At 35.9% G+C, this 17,256-nt stretch overlaps 1 protein-coding gene across 2 annotated transcripts in view; it reads left to right on the plus strand.

Moving 5' to 3' along the window:
* Positions 1-17,256, plus strand: part of SH3BGRL (SH3 domain binding glutamate rich protein like) — a 103,821-nt gene that overhangs the window by 58,463 nt on the left and 28,102 nt on the right. Inside the window, exon 1 of one of the 2 annotated variants that reach the window (XM_049644710.1) lies at positions 5,701-5,911. The exons of the other annotated variant lie outside the window; for it this stretch is intronic. Within the exon in view, the coding sequence (XP_049500667.1) occupies positions 5,909-5,911 (3 nt within the window). The 5' untranslated portion in view covers positions 5,701-5,908. Of the gene's footprint in view, positions 1-5,700; positions 5,912-17,256 lie in introns of those variants that run through there. 2 annotated transcript variants of the gene reach the window in all.

Below are 17,256 nucleotides of genomic sequence, written 5' to 3' on the forward strand. Positions count from 1 at the left end.
TGACTTTCAATCTGGAGGTGTCTTTAGGTCCAAAATGAGTCTCTTATAAGCAGCATATATATATGAGTCTTGTTTTTTTTTAATCCATGCTGATATCCTATGTATTTGGGGCATTTATTCCATTTACGTCGATAATTATTAATGGATAAGAATTAAGTGCCATTGTATTACCTGTAAATTCGCTGTTCCTGGAGATTTTTCTCTGTTTCTTTCTAGTCTTTGTTGCTTTTGGTTTCTTTTTCCCACTCAAAGAGTCCGCTTTAATATTTCTTGCAGGACTGGTTTAGTGGTCACCAACTCCCTGGGAAATTCGTTATCTGTCCTTCTTTTCTGAATGACAACCTTGCTGGATAAAGTATTCTTGGCTGCATATTTTCCCATTCAGCATATTGAATATATAATGCCACTCCCTTCTGGCCTGCCAGGTTTCTGTGTTGAGATTTCCTACTAAACTTATTTGTCTTCCTTGTAGGTTGAGTATTTCTTTTCTCTTACTGGAAATCCCTTTCAGGATTTTTTTTCCTAAGATTTTTTTAATGTTTATTTATTTTTGAGAGAGAGAAAGCATGTGCATGTGAGCGAGGTGGAGCAGAGAGAGAGGGGGACAGAGGATCCAAAGCAGGCTTCTTGCTGACAGCAGAGAGCCCAATGTGGGGCTCGAACCCATGAACAGTGAGATCATGACCTGAGCTGAAGTCAGACACTCAACCAACTAAGCCACTCAGGTGCCCCCAGGATTCTTTACTTATCTCTGTATTTGGTTAGCAGTTATTTTCCCAGGAAGATCCAGAGAGGGTGACCAAGGACATACTTTTTACATGTATGGAAGGTAATTGGACAAAGAATTGCCTACCAACTGAGCTTGGAGAACTTAAATAAATAGTCATATAAGCAACTTTTAGATTTTTAAACAACATTTAATAATATACATTTCTTTGTAAAGATAGTTGAAAATTCCTTTAAAAAGGCAAAAAAATATATTGAAATAATCATATGTTTGTGTAACACTACTTAGAATCCTTGACCTTGGGGCACCTGGGTGACTCAGTTGATTTAGCATCTGACTCCTGATTTCAGCTCAGGTCGTGATCCCAGAGTCATGGGATTGAGTCAGCAGGCTCAGCATGGAGCCTGCTTAAGCTTCTCTCTCTCTCTCTCTCTCTCTCTCTCTCTCTCTCTCTCTCTCCTGGGGTGCCTGGATGGTTCAGTTGGTTAAGCCTCTGACTTTGGCTCCGGTCATGATCTCACGGTTTGAGCCTTACATCAGGCTCTATGCTGACAGCTCAGAGCATGGAGCCTGCTTTGGATTCCATGTCTCCCTCTCTCTCTGCCCCTCCCATGCTCACACTGTCTCTCTCTCTCTCTCAAAAATAAACATTAAAAAGAATTTTTTAATTGTCTCTCTCCCTCTGCTGCTCCACCCCACTTGAGTGCTCTATCTCTCTCTCTCTCAAATAAAATAAAATAAAATAAAATAAAATAAAATATTCTTTACCTTGATTAGACTGTAACTGAGGGTGGCTGTATTTTTTTTCAGTGTGTAAAAAAAATAAAGTCAGGCCTATTTGTCTGATTATATTACATTAATAAACCATGCTGTTTAATTATACAACATTTTCATTGTTTTGATAGCTGACTCTGTGATTTAAAAGTATGATAGAATTATTTGTGAAAGCCACTCAGATATTGTGTGTGTACAAAGATTTGCTATCTCCTATTATCATGCATTTAATAGAATGGTAATTTTTAAGGGTAAATAGATTGAATTTGAGTAAGTTATATGGGGCATTTTGTACCATTTCCATGAGTTTGAACAACATGCAAAAATATTGTGTTTTTTTCCCACATTTGATGGTGGACAATGGAGATATTCTCTTATTTGAATGTCATTAGCAATAGACCAAACCTTCCTAAATCATTCTATTTTGTTCCTTTTCTTTCTGTTGTCACCACAATACTACTCTCTAGTTTGAAAAAGCCATTGCCTTAAAATATTCTTACTGTACTGAGACAGAATTTGGTCACAGCAAAGAGATGTTTTACCTGATTGAAAATGCAGTAGTACATATGCAAAAGCAGTTACCTTTACCTTTGGAAAGGTACAGGGAAGTGGAGAAATCATTTTCTTTCAACCTAGAGTTATTAGGAATTGCATTCATGAGAATTTGCATGTGTCTTTTTATTTGGGAGTATTATTGGTCTTCTGCATAGAATGATTTTGGGGGACTTACAGAGATTAATTCAATGACTTCCTTACTCATTGTTTCACATTTTTTTTTGGTCTTCTTCCTTTTTAAAAAAATTTTAAACATTTATTTATTATTGAGAGACAGAGAGACACAGAGCGTGAGCAGGGGAGGGGTAGAGAGAAGGAAGACACAGAATCTGAAGTAGGCTCCAGGCTCTAAGCTGTCAGCACAGAGCCTGATGTGGGGCTCGAGATCACGAACTGTGAGATCATGACTTGAACCAAAGTCAGTCGCCTAACCAACTGAGCCACCCAGGCGCCCCATGGCCTTCCCTTTTTAAAGGAATTAAATGTTGGTGGACTTTTATAGTGAACACTAGCTAAGTGTCATGGGTATATGGTTTGTGGTTCAAATTGACTTAACTTTGGAATTTTTTCTACTGCTTCAGATTTATCTGTCATTTGGGAGTGGTAATTATTTCACATTTGGAGCAGTTTAATAGATACCAGATAAAGTAACCAATATAAGAAAAAGAGCAGTTTTATAATTTGGCAGGAATTTTTTTCTAAGTAAGCTCTCTGCCCAACATGGGGCTTGAACTCATGACCCCAATATCAAGAGTCACATGCTCTACCCACTGCATCAGCCATGCATCCCTGGCAGGATGTTTTGAATGAAAATTTACTCTAAGACTCAAGAAATGTATTGTTTGGCAATATATAACCATCAGACAATTTTCTATTAGACTCTCTTACATTAGAAGCACATTTTTATGGATATTATCAGATAAAATTTCTTACTTTGATTGACACTTTTTCTAAACACAACACTTCTGGAATTTTACTGTGATGCAGTGAACAGTTTCATCTTTTTAAGGTTTTTTTTTAGGAAGAATTTTAAAGTCTGAGTGGCCCCTCAAACATTTGCTGGGTGTGTGTGCTTAACAGCCCATCTTGCTTCTCAGCGCCCCAGCAAATGAGTGAGGGAAGTCATTAGATGTTTTGAATGTTGAGGTGTCATCCCAGCACTTTACAAAGCATTTGTCTGGTAGTGACTACCTAGTGACTACACTATTTGCTTTAAACACCTATTTATCATCCTCATGTGCAATTTCTATTGATATTGATAGCTGCTTATCAAAAAGTTACATTGAATGGTGCAAATACAATATTCTTAAGTTTGATTCTAGAGCCTGGCTCTTCATCTGCATTCCCTTACTATACAGCTCTGGAAGGACTGTATTCTAATAGGATTGATGTACTATGGTGTAATTCATTGTTTTTAATAACTTGAGAACAAGGGTTCTTTACGAATATTTAAAATAGGTAGCTACCATTCCCTGAGAGTTTACATTTATTTATTTATTTATTTATTTATTTATTTATTTTCTCACTTGTAACACATTTATAGAACACCTGCTATAGGTAAGATATGATAATGGGTACTGGATCATGATGAGCAAGATAGACAAGGTTCCATCCATGACAGAGCTTATAGTTTACAATCCAGCCTATTTTATTGTAGGCAGTATGAGAGGTACATTGCTTCTCTCATCTATATTTGTTTCTATAATCATTGTTGGAAGTGAATGCTATTACTCTCACCTCATAAATGAGGAATTTGAGACTCAGAAAATGTAATTAATTTACTTAGTCACACAGATAAGAAATGTAGGATGCAAATTCAAACCCAAGTCAGTCAGGTTTTGTATTAATTTTCTATGCTATGTAACAAAGTACTATCATTTTAGTAGCTAAAAACAGTACACATTTACTATATCACAGTGTCAGTGCATTGAGTAATCTGGCATAATTTAGCTGGGTTCTCTACAAGGCCTAAATCAAAGTGTCAACCAGGACTGGTTTGTCATCTAGAGGCTCCACTGTGGAAGAATCCACTTTCAAGCTCATGGTTGATGGCAGAATTAATTTCCTTGAGGCTGGAGTACTCATGACAGCTTGCTTTTTCATATGTAATGAAGGAGAGAGAAACTCTAGTGTGGGTTAGCAAGAAAGGTCAAGCCTTACAATATCATCACTAGAGTTACATTCCATCACGTTTGCCATATTCTGTTAATTGGAAGCAAGAAACAGTTCATTTCCATACTCCGGGGGAAGGGATTATACAAGGGAGTGAATCCTAGGAGGTAAGGATAATGGAGCCCCATGACAGTGTGTTTGCCACAAGTTCCATAATCTATTGTCTTTGCATTATACTATTCTGCCTTTATTAAGAGCTCTATATACATAAATTGATTTTTGAAATATTTTTTAACGTGTGTGAAGCATTATAGCACCACTAAAAAAGTTTGGCAAGGGAATCCCCATAATCTCATGATCCTAACACCACTCAATTAGTCTCCTGAGCAAGTTGTAAAGAGATAGCACTCCTACTATCTGTATGAGAGGTAATAATAATTGTGTTTGAATTCCTATCTGATTTTAAAAAAAAAACACAGTTTTCCTTTTCACAAGTTGGATTCATAGCAAATACATGATTCTCTAGACTTCTTTTTTCACTGTTTATATCATAAATGTTTTTCCTTGTTGCTACATAATCATACAGTGGTCAGTTTCAATTGTACTCAGCAATCTTTTGAATGATCACATCATTGTTTACTTAACCAAGTCCAAATAGTTTGATGCAGGCAATTTTTAATCTTCCACTGCTAAAAAAATAAATAAATGACAACAACAATAAAAACACACCAAAACATTGCATAAACTCTTTAGGCACAAGTTCTATCCTCTTTTGCATTATTTACTTAAACTAGGAATTCAGAAGTGATATTACTGGATCAAGACACATGAATGTTTCCATGGCTCTTGATGCACACTCTCAAAATGCTTCTAATTTTATTTGACTTAATTGAATTAACCAGCCTTCAAAATTGTAAAGGCATGTGATAGTTCTAATTGAAATTCTATGGTCACTGGACAGACAGTATCTTAACTGTTGCTATTACTGCTGTAGTGGTTTTGGTAGGGCAAAGGGGAAATTATCTTTTCTTTATGGCCATGGACCAGATCTCAAGATGTTCTATCCTGGAGTTCAAGTGAGGAAAAGGATTTCCTCAGGACTTATCCTTAGTACCAAAGGATGTCACTTACATGGATATTTTTCTTGGTCATAGTGCAATACAGTGCCTTCCCCTACAATGGGGCAGAAGCTATTCACATGAGATACTTCAGAAATCTACATTAGCTTCTGTACAGGGACAGATTTAATTAATTTATTTCTTCAGATGCAGTACCCTGTTGTTGAATGTGTCCATGTTGGCAGCACATTTCATGGTAGCTTTTCTTATAGTTGAAAAGGAAAAGAATAAAAAGATGGAGCTAATGTAGTACCCAGTATATTGGCTCATATTTGTCATCTGCTACAGTAATAAGAACAGATTATTTAATTTTTTATGATTCAAGTACTGATAGTTTGGAGTTGGTAGTTACAGCCTTTTTTTTTTTTTTTTTTTAAGTATCTGTTGTGAGCTGGAGAATTTAGCTACCATATTTGGTTTTCATATGCCTGCCCTGTGACCTTACATTAGCCTGTTGGAGGATTTCTGTGTTTTTGCTTATCCTTATATGGGAAGGCTGCCTGGAGAATCTGTCTGACCAGAATTAGAAGCCCTGTAGCATTTGCAGGAAGTGTGGCGTTAGGAAGAAGCCGTCATTTGTGTAATTAAGTTTCCTTATGGCCAGAATTTGTTGCATAAAGAGATGGTGAGTTAGAGAACATTTTTGCTAACTATAAAATACCTCTTCATATGCCAAATTTCCTTTATTCTAATAAAATTCCCCTAAAGAAGATTGAAATCTCTTTGTACTGAACTTGATAATGATAAGTGGTTGAAGCAGGGAAGTGGAGGCTGGAATAGATTGATAGTTTATTGTTATAGTTTATTGTTAAATTCTTAGTGCAAACTTAGTCTGAATTATTTTGGAACATAAGATCCACATATGTTAAACTCACACTTGTCACAAATATTTAGCTTTGATATTTGATTATAACAATGTGATTTGTGTCAAGGAAAGTTTTTGCTTTAATGGCATTCCCAAAGCAGACAGAACAGTCTAAAATACCTGTTACCCTATTTCCCCCTTAGCACTAATTTCCTGTAGCTACCTATGGCCACAAGTCACTGACACTTTTGTGGAAGCACTTCGGAATGTTCTTAACTTCACACTTTATTTGTTCAAATATGTGACAGTTTTAAATGGAGAACTTTTTATATATATAAAGGCACTGGGTTCATATGAATAACAGCTTCTTCACTGTAACTTTTTCTTATCAAGTCTTAAAGTTCCATAACGGCTTTACTACTTGTGCCATGTTTGTTTCATTATCACAGAACTTCAGAGTGGGAAAGGATTAAAGGGATTATCTAGAAAAATCTACCCTGTGTATAAAACCTTTGAAACAATCAATGGTTTTATTGCTCTTACTTTAGGCCAAGCTTTGGAAGTAAGAATGATACAAAATATATGAAACATCTCTTCACTCAAAGAGCCATCATTAAGTTGACAGTATAATTAGTATGAGATAACAAGTGTGGTAGTGCATTATTTTGTTATTCATCATGCTTAGTATTTAAGTGGTGCTTTTCACTCATACAAATCTTGGGCAAGTGTGTACTTTGAAGAAAGTTTCTAATCCATTTGAGCATTAGTTCCTTCATCTGTGAATTTGGAATGAAAATAATAGCAGCTGCCTCATAACACTTGTGGAAACAAAATAAGATAAGCATGTGAAAAAAAGATAAGGATATAAAGGGCTTAGTATAATGCCTGGCCCATAAAAAACCTTAATAAGTAATAATTATTATATTAAACTTTGCAGTTAGATTACACTTGGTGCAATGCAGACAGGAACCTAGTTCATATAAAATTCTGCAGCCCTTTGTTAGCAAACCCTAAAGTGAAGTCTGTCCTTTTGTTTTCCCTTATTACCCCAGCCCTAATACACCCACTTCCATCCAGCAGATAGAGGCCAGACTTTGATTAAGGGCTGGCTAGTTTCCATTGCTTAAATTATCTGCTAGTATGGAATTTATAATCCTATGATTATAATTTATAAATTTCTTGAGACCATAAATAATATCTATTTTATTTTATTTTTACTTGTATCAGGGTAAGAACAATGGCCTTGAGGCCCAGTATGTACTTAGAAACTACATTATTTTTTGATAATTTTTTTATTTGAGTATGGTTGACACATAATGTTATAGTATTTTCAGGTGTACAACATAGTGATTCAACTTCTCTGTACATTATCCTATGCTCACCAGAAGTGTAGCTACCATTCTTGATTGAATGGTAGCCCCTAACATTACCTAGGCAGGGATCCAGCACTAATCTTTTTCAAGCAGCAAAGGATCCTAATGTTGGATTTGGGTATTCTAGTTACTTTTTGTTCATAATGATGTGGAGATTGATTAAATTGTGTGCATACTCATTTGGATGATAATGGAAGCAAAATTATAGTCCAGTAAGTAGAATTTAGCATTAAATTATATAGTAAGAACACATCAAAAAGTGTTGTTGCTCTTTGTAAGAGATTGTTAACCTTGTATAATTTTTTTTTAATCTATTTAAGATGTCATGAAGATGAACATGGAATTTTAGTTTACTAGTTTAAGCTTTGGAGTTAGAGATATCTAAGTTTGCATGCCAGCCCTGCCGGGCACTAGCTTTGTGAGTTTGAGTAAATTTACTTCTTTTTTTTTGGGGGGGGGTGCAGCAATGCTTTATTAAACATACAAAACAGACAGAAAAAGATCAGTTTCAAAGGTGGGTGTTGGTTACCCAGTGCCAGGACATCTCTCATAGTGATTTTTTTCTTTTTTTCAAAAATGTTTATTTATTTTGAGAGACAGAGAAAGAGAGAGAGAGAGCAGAGGAGACGAGAGGCAGAGAGAGGAAGAAAGAAAAGCCCAAGCAGGCTCTGTGCTGTCAGTGCAGAGTCGGACGTGGGGCTTGATCTCACAAAGTGTGAGATCATGACCTGAGTTGAAATAAAGAGTCAGATGCTTAATTGACTGGACCCACCAGGCACCCCTCTTTGTGAATTTCCTTATGCATATCCCTTTCATGCCATAGTGGAAGGAACACTGTCCTCTCCCTAAGGAAGACAGATGTAACAGTGGGGGTGACCAGGTATCATGTAACGTACGTGCTTTAAGAAAAGACAAAAGAATACTCAATGAACATGAAACAAGAAAGATATCCACACAAGGTGGTCATTCAAGCACAGGCTATTTGGGCTCTTTATCTCATAAGTGTTCCAGCCCCAAGGCCCATTCTAATGTGGCTGAGTAAAGGTAAAAAGACTGTGCATGTGAGATAGTCATTTGGATTAAAAAAAAAAAGGTACAATTGGAGATGTAAAGTTAGACTGGAAACCCTATGAAAAATATTCTCTTAAATAAGCTTTTAGTAATGTGAAAATATACATTCTCTGAGAAAAGATAAAATTTTCCCTGCTGTGATGTTACAATTCCAGGGAGAGAATGAAGTCATTTTTATTGTTTGTAACAATAATTGGAATATCAAACATTTCTAGCTGTTGTCTGTCAAATCTGCACTCATTTTCTTCTTAATGTGTGTTTCTAAAATAGTACTGTCAGTATCTCTTTTTGAATGCAAAATAATGTCATAGTCTGAAGGTGAATATAAGGTCATTTTATTTTTTTAAGTTTATTTATTTATTTTGAGAGAAAGAGACAGAGACCAAAGGAGAGGGGCAGAGAGAATAGCAAGCAGGCTTCATAGTGTAAGCACAGAGCCCAATGGATACAGGGTTGGAACTCATGAACCGTGAGATCGTCACCTGGGCCAAAACCAAGAATCGGACACTTAACTGACTAAGCCACCCAGGCACTCCTCTTGGGGACTGATTTATAGAAACACCTCAAGTTCTTTTATTTTTTAGTTTACCTCTTCAAGTTCCCATTAGCCCAATCCCCACTGCTGTCCCACTTCTTTTTTATTCTGTACCTTTCTATAAAATTCAGAAGTGAATTTGTAATCTGTGAATTTGTAATCCACGCTGGTGAGAGTTTACATGCTACATGGATAAGTTCAGATTTGCCTGAGTCTTTTTTTGAAGCTACTATTTATTTACAACAATTTCACCACGTGGAGTACTGGGTGTTTATAGTAATTATTTCTTTTTTTCCCCCATTTATTTATTTATTTATTTATTTATTTATTTATTTTTAATTTTTTAAATTTATTTTTTTATTTTTTAAAATTTACATCAAAATTAGTTAGCATATAGTGAAGCAATGATTTCAGGAGTAGATTCCCTAATGCCTCTTACCCATTTAGCCCATCCCCCCGCCCACAACCCCTTCAGCAACACTCAGTTTGTTCTCCATATTTATGAGTCTCTTCTGTTTTGTCCCACTCCCTGTTTTTATATTATTTTTGTTTAACTTCCCTTATGTTAATCTGTTTTGTCTCTTAAAGTCATCATATGAGTGAAGTCATATGATTTTTGTCTTTCTCTGACTGACAAATTTCACTTAGCATAATACCCTCCAGTTCCATCCACATAGTTGCAAATGGCAAGATTTCATTCTTTTTGATTGCCAAGTAATACTCCATTGTATATATATACCACATCTTCTTTATCCGTTCATCCATTGATGGATATTTGGGCTCTTTCCATACTTTGGCTATTGTTGATAGTGCTGCTATAAACATGGGGGTGCATGTGTTCCTTCGAAACAGCACACCTGTATCCCGTGGATAAATGCCTAGTAGTGCAATTGTTGGGTCATAGGGTAGTTCTATTTTTAGTTTTTTGAGTAACCTCCATACTGTTTTCCAGAGTGGCTGCACCAGCTTGCATTGCCACCAACAATGCAAAAGAGATCCTCTTTCTCTGCATCTTCACCAACATCAGTTTTTGTCTGAGTTGTTAATGTTAGCCATTCTGACAGGTGTAAGGTGGTATCTCATTGTAGTTTTGATTTGTATTTCCCTGATGATGAGTGATGTGGAGCATTTTTTCATGTGTTGGCTGGCCATCTGGATGTCTTCTTTGGAGAAGTGTCTATTCATGTATTTTGCCCATTTCTTCATTGGATTCTTTGTTTTTTGGGTGTTGAGTTTGATAAGTTTTTTGTAGATTTTGGATACTAACCCTTTATCTGATATGTCATTTGCAAATATCTTCTCCCATTCTGTCAGTTGCCTTTTAATTTTGCTGATTGTTTCCTTCGCTCTGCAGAAGCTTTTTATTTTGATGAGATCCCAGTAGTTCATTTTTGCTTTTCCCTTGCCTCCAGAGACGTGTTGAGTAAGAAGTTACTGAAGCTGAGGCCAAAGAGGTTGTTGCCTGCTTTCTCCTCGAGGATTTTGATGGCTTCCTGTATTACATTGAGGTCTTCCATCCATTTTGAGTTTATTTTTGTGTATGGTGTAAGAAAGTGGTCCAGGTTCATTCTTCTGCATGTCGCTGTCCAGTTTTCCCAGCACCACTTGCTGAAGAGACTGTCTTTATTCCATTGGATATTCTTTCCTGCTTTGTCAAAGATTAGTTGCAATACGTGTGTGGGTCCATTTCTGGGTTCTCTATTCTGTTCCATTCATCAGAGTGTCTGTTCTTGTGCCAGTACCATACTGTCTTGAGGATTACGGATTTGTAGTATAGCTTGAAGTCTGAGATTGTGATGCCTCCTGCTTTGGTTTTCTTTTTTAAGATTGCTTTGGCTATTCGGGGTCTTTGTGGTTCCATACAAATTTTAGGATTATTTGTTCTAGCTCTGTGAAGAATGCTGGTGTTACTTTGATAGGGATTGCATTCAATATGTAGATTGCTTTGGGGAATATCAACATTTTCACAATATTTGTTCTTCCTATCCAGGAGCATGGAATCTTTTTCCTTTTCTTAGTGTCTTCTTCAATTTCTTTCATAAGCTTTCTATAGTTTTCAGCATATAGACTTTTCACCACTTGGGTTAGATTTATTCCTAGGTATTTTATGGTTTTTGGTGCAACTGTAAATGGGATTGATTCCTTGATTTCTCTTTTTACCGCTTCATTGGTGGTGTATAGGAATGCAACTGATTTCTGTTCATTGATTTTAAATTCTGAAACTTTGCTGAATTCATGGATCAGATCTAGCAGTTTTTTGGTGGAATCTTTTGGGTTTTCCATATAGAGTATCATGTCATCGGCAAAGAGTGAAAGTTTGACCTCTTCCTGGCCGATTTGGATGCCTTTTATTTCTTTGTGTCGTCTGATTGCAGAGGCTAAGACTTCTAATACTATGTTGAATAACAGTGGTGAGAGTGAACATCCCTGTCTTGTTCCTGGCCTTAGGGGGAAAGATTTCAGTTTTTCCCCATTGAGGATGATATTAGCATTGGGTTGTTCATATGCGGCTTTTATGATCTCGAGGTATGATGCTTCTATCCCTACTTTCTTGTGGGTTTTTATCAAGAAAGGTTGCTGTATTTTGTCAAATGCTTTCTCTGCATCTATTGAGAGGATCATATGGTTCTTGTCCTTTCTTTTATTAATGTGATGAATCACGTTAATTGTTTTGCAGACATTGAACCAGCCCTGCAACCCAGGTATAAATCCCACTTGGTCGTAGTGAATAATTTTTTTAATGTATTGTTGGATCCGGTTGGCTACTATCTTGTTGAGGATTTTTGCATCCATGCTCATCAGGGAAATTGATCTATAGTCCTACTTTTCAGTGGGGTCTCTGTCTGGTTTTGGAATCAAGGTAATGCTGGCTTCATAGAAAGAGTTTGGAAGTTTTCCTTCCATTTCTATTTTTTGGAACAGCTTCAAGAGAATAGGTGTTAACTCTTCCTTAAATATTTGGTAGAATTCCTCTAGAAAGCCATCTGGCCCTGGACTCTTGTTTTTTGGCAGATTTTTGATTACTAATTCAATTTCCTTATTGGTTATGGGTCTGTTCAAATTTTCTATTTCTTCCTGTTTCTGTTTTGGTAGTGTATATGTTTCTAGGAATTTATCCATTTCTTCCAGATTACCAATATAATTGGAATATAATTGCTCATAATATTCTCTTACTATTTTTTCTTTAATTTCTGTTGTGTTGGTTGTGATCTCTCCTCTTCATTCTTGATTTATTTATTTGGGTCCTTTCCTTTTTCTTTTTGATCAAACTGGCTAGTGGTTTATCAATTTTGTTAATTCATTCAAAGAACCAGCTTCTGGTTTCATCGATCTGTTCTACTGTTTTATTGGTTTCAATAGCATTAATTTCTGTTCTAATCTTCCTGTCTTCTGCTGATTTGGGGTTTTATTTGCTGTTCTTTTTCCAGCTCCTTAAGGCATAAAGTTAGGTTGTGTATCTGAGATCTTTCTTCCTTCTTTAGGAAGGGCTGGATTGCTATATACTTTCCTCTTATGACTGCCTTTGCTGCATCCCAGAGGTTTAGGGTTGTGGTGTTATCATTCTCATTGACTTCCATATACTTTTTAATGCCTTCTTTTACATCTTGGTTAGTCTATTCATTCTTTAGTAGGATGTTCTTCAGTCTCCAAGTATTTGTTACCTTTCCACATTTTTTCTTGTGGTTGATTTCGAGTTTCATAGTCTTGTGGTCTGAAAATATGCACGGTATGATCTCAATCTTTTTGTACTTACTTAGGGCTGATTTGTGTCCCAGTATATGGTCTATTCTGGAGAATGTTCCATGTGCACTGGAGAAGAATGTATATTCTGCTGCTTTAGGATGAAATGTTATGAATATATCTGTTAAGTCCATCTGGTCCAATGTGTCATTCAAAGCCATTGTTTCTTTGTTGATTTTTGGATGAGATGATCTGTCCACTGCTGTGAATGGAGTGTTGAAGTCTCCTACTATTATGGTATTACTGTCGATGAGTTTCTTTATGTTTGTGATTAATTGATTTATATATTTGGGTTCTTTCACATTTGGCACATAAATGTTTACAATTGTTAGGTCTTCTTGGTCTATAGACCCCTTGATTATGATATAATGCCCTTCTTCATCTCTTGATACAGTCTTTATTTTAAAGTCTAGATTGTCTAATATAAGTATGGCTACTCTGGCTTTCTTTTGTTGACCATTAGCATGATAGATGGTTCTCCATCCACTTACTTTCAATATGAAGGTGTCATTAGGTCTAACGTGGGTCTCTTGTAAACAGCATATAGATGTATCTTGTTTTTTTATCCATTCTGTTACCTTATGTCTTTTGATTGGAGCATTGAGTCCATTGACGTTTAGTGTGAGTACTGAAAGATACGAATTTATTGCCATTATGATACTTGTAGAGTTGGAGTTTCTGGTGGTGCTCTGTGATCCTTTCTAATCTTTTGTTGCTTTTGATATATATTGTTTGCTATTGATATATATATGCATATATTCATCTTTTCTCCCCTCTCCCCTCAGAGACTCCTTCTTAAAATTTCTTGCAGGGCTGGTTTAGTGTTAATAAACTCCTTTAATTTTTGTTTGTCTGGGAAACTTTTTCTCTCTCCTTCTATTTTGAATGACAGCCTTGCTGGATAAAGAATTCTTGGCTTCATATTTTTCTGATTCAGCACACTGAATATATACCACCACTCCTTTCTGGCCTGCCAAGTTTCTGTGGATACGTCTGCTGCAAACCTGATCTGTCTTCCCTTGTAGGTTAGGGACTTTTTTTCCCTTGCTGCTTTCATGATTCCCTCCTTGCCTGAGTATTTTGTGAATTTGACTATGATATGCTTTGTTGATCGTTGGTTTTTGTTGAATCTAATGTGAGTCCCCTGTGCTTCCTGGATTTTGATGTCTGTCTTTCTCCAGGTTAGCAAAATTTTCCTCTATGGTTTGCTCACATAACCCTTCTACCCCTATTTCTCTCTCTTCCTCCTCTGGAACCCCTATGATTCTGATGTTGTTCCTTTTTAATGAGTCACTGATATCTCTAATTCTTAAATAGTGCTCTTTTGTCTTAATCTCCCTCTTTTTTTCTTCTTCGTTATTCTCTATAAGTTGTTCTCTTTATCACTGATTCTCTGTTCTGCCTCATCCATCCTTGCTGCCCCTGCATCCATCCGTGATTGCAGCTCAGTTATAGCATTTTCAATATCATTCTGGCTATTTTTTTTACTTCTTTTATCCTTGAAGTAAGGGATTCTAATCTGTTTTCAACTCCAGCTAGTATTCTTATTATCGCGATTCTAAATTCTGGTTCAGACATCTTGCTTCTATTTGTGTTGGTTAAATCCCTGGCTGTCATTTCTTCATACTCTTTCTTTTGGGGTGAATTCCTTCGTTTTGCCATTTTGAAGGGATAAAAGGAATCAATGAGGTAGAAATATTGAAATAAAAAAAATTAAAATTAAAAAAAATATTGAAATTAAAAATTAAAAAAACACACACAGATACAAATTGAAAAGATTATTCTAGATCCTAGGTTTGTTTTGGTCTGGGTGTTGAAAGTGGTTTGACAGATTAAAGGGAAAAAAAAGGGGGGGTGGAGAAAAAAAAGGAAATCGTTTGAGAATTTGAAAAGCTGAATACACTAAAGTAGACTAAAATAGATGATGTGGGTAAAATAGAACTTGAAAAAAATATACACAAAAGTATAGAATATAGTAGAAAAAAATTAAAGAAAAATATTTTTAATAAAAATTAAAAAGAAATATGAATTTTTTCATTTCCTGTATTTAAGAAAAAAGAAAAGAAACGAACAAGAGAAAAAAAAGATAAAGAAAAAAGAAAAATGAAAAAGTTAAAAAAGAAAAAAGAAAAGAAAAAAAGGAAATCATTTGAAAATTTGAAAAAGTGAATACACTGTAGTAGACTAAAATAAAATGATGGGAGTAAGATAGAATTTGAAAAAAATTACATAAAAACAAAAAATATAGTAATAAAATTTAAATAAAAATATATTTAAAAGAAATTGAAAGTAAAAATGAAGCTTTTATCTTTCTGCATTCAAGAAAAAGAAAAGAAATGAAAAAGAGAAAAAAAGAAAAGGAAAGAAAAAAAGGAAATTGTTTGAAAATTTGAAAAGGTGAGTACCCTGAAGTAGACTAAATTAAAATGATGGAAGTAAAGTAGAATTTGACAAAATTTACACAAAAGTAAAAAATATAGTAATAAAAATTAAAGACAGATATTTTTAATAAAAATTGAAAATAAAAATGAGTTTTTTCTCTTTCTGCCGAATTCTGTGGTTCAGGTTGTGCAGATTGTCTTAATCTTCCAGTAAGTTTTCTAGATGTGTAGGATTGTTTAGTGTTGGCCTGGCTATATTTCATGGACAAGAGACACACCAAAAGCTTCCATGCTGTTCCACCTTCTTGGCTCCTCCTACTTAACTTCTTTTAACTTCAGTATTCTAATCCATAAACTGGAGGTAATATCTTCCTTATAGCATATTATAAATATTAAGTGAAGGAGTGCCTGGGTGGCTCAATAGGTTGAGCATCCAACTACAGCTCAGGTCTTGATGTCACAGCTCATGGGCTCAAGCCCCACATCGGGCTCTGTGCTGACAGCTCAGAGCCTGGAGCCTGCTTTGGGTTCTATGTCTCCCTCTATCTCTGCTCTACCCCCATTCATGTCTTTCTCTCTCAAAAATAAGTAAAAAGTGTTAAAATTTTTTAAATATTAAATGAAATAACATGTAAAAGACATACTTTGGCTGCTGTCACTTAATGGGCCTTTTATAAATGGTAATTGTGATTGATTGAAATAAATAATAAGACAATATGTATCTCTTAGACTTGTCTGAAAACAACCACAATTTGAAATTCCTGTGAATTTGGGAATAATTAACAAATACCTTCTAATAACCCAAAGTATCTCTCTATGCTAGATGAACCATAACTTCGGTGAGCCCAGATATTCTAAATCTTGTGAAGCTTATGAGATTCAATCCTGACTGGAACAAAAGTACAAATGGTGTGGGGAATAAGCTTAGGAATCCCCTGGGCTTACACCAATGGGTTGACAAGGCATAAAGAAATACAAAGTCATAAAATTGCTCACACCCGAGTTTGGGTAAACCAAACTGGCACCCCAAGAATAGGGGGGTGCAAAGACACCCCAAGAATAGGGAGGCACAAATGTGCCAGGAATAAGGAGGTGCAAAGGCACCCCAAAATAGGGAGGGGGTGCAGAGCCCCCCAAAATAGAGAGAGAGAGGCAAAGGCCTGAAATAGAAACAGTGCAAAGATGCCCAATACATAGGAATAATATTAGAAATTCAGAGTGAAAGCACCCCAAATTTAGTACTATAGCAGAAAGCTGCTTTCATAGGAGAATAGGGCCAGGTTAGGTAAATTGGTGAAATTGGACTATGGACTGCTGCGCTACAGGCAAAGCAGGCCAGAGCGGAGATGATTAACAAAAGAAAAGGTGTCTTGTCAACCCTGGGGTTATTCCCCTTATCTTTCTCATCCCATAGGCTAGCAAAGATAAACAGGTTCTGCCTCACTTCCGCTGTAAACAACCCTCCTCCTGACTGCATGGTGCCTGGATTTTGTATTAACCCAAACCCCTAACCACAAAAATCCTCAAGACCCCCTTTCCCTCATGTCCACAAGTTAATGTTCACAGATTCATTGTCCCTTTGTGCACGTCCATCGCCATGTTTGTAAGCCTTCTGAGCCGAATAAAAATTGGGCAAGAACCCTTATTCAGGACTGTTGTCTTTTCCCGGACATTAGCCATCACTCCTTTCAATCCTGCTTCCTCTTTTGGTGGACAAGAGAGAACTTTAGACCCAGAGTCTAAGACAAAACACAAAAAAGTACCAGATAGGAAAGGGCTGGATAAATGAGGTCATTCAGAACTGATATTTCATTTAGTCAAGAAAATCCTTTTTAACCTAGAAAATAATTGTAACTGTATTTTCCTTACTGTGATCACCTTAAGAAGTAGCTATTTTTGGGAATTACATTTAAATATCTACTTTTTCTTCTTTTCACACTGGGCTCTATTTTTAAAACTACTTTGGCCTTAACATCTATGTAGATTTGATGTGGTAGAAGTACAACTAAAAAAGAAAATAATAGCAGTACATTTTTTCTTTTGGTAGCAGTGTGTAGCAAACCT

Source organism: Panthera uncia, chromosome X (genome assembly GCF_023721935.1).
Source record: "Panthera uncia isolate 11264 chromosome X, Puncia_PCG_1.0, whole genome shotgun sequence".
NCBI classification, from domain to species: domain Eukaryota; kingdom Metazoa; phylum Chordata; class Mammalia; order Carnivora; family Felidae; genus Panthera; species Panthera uncia.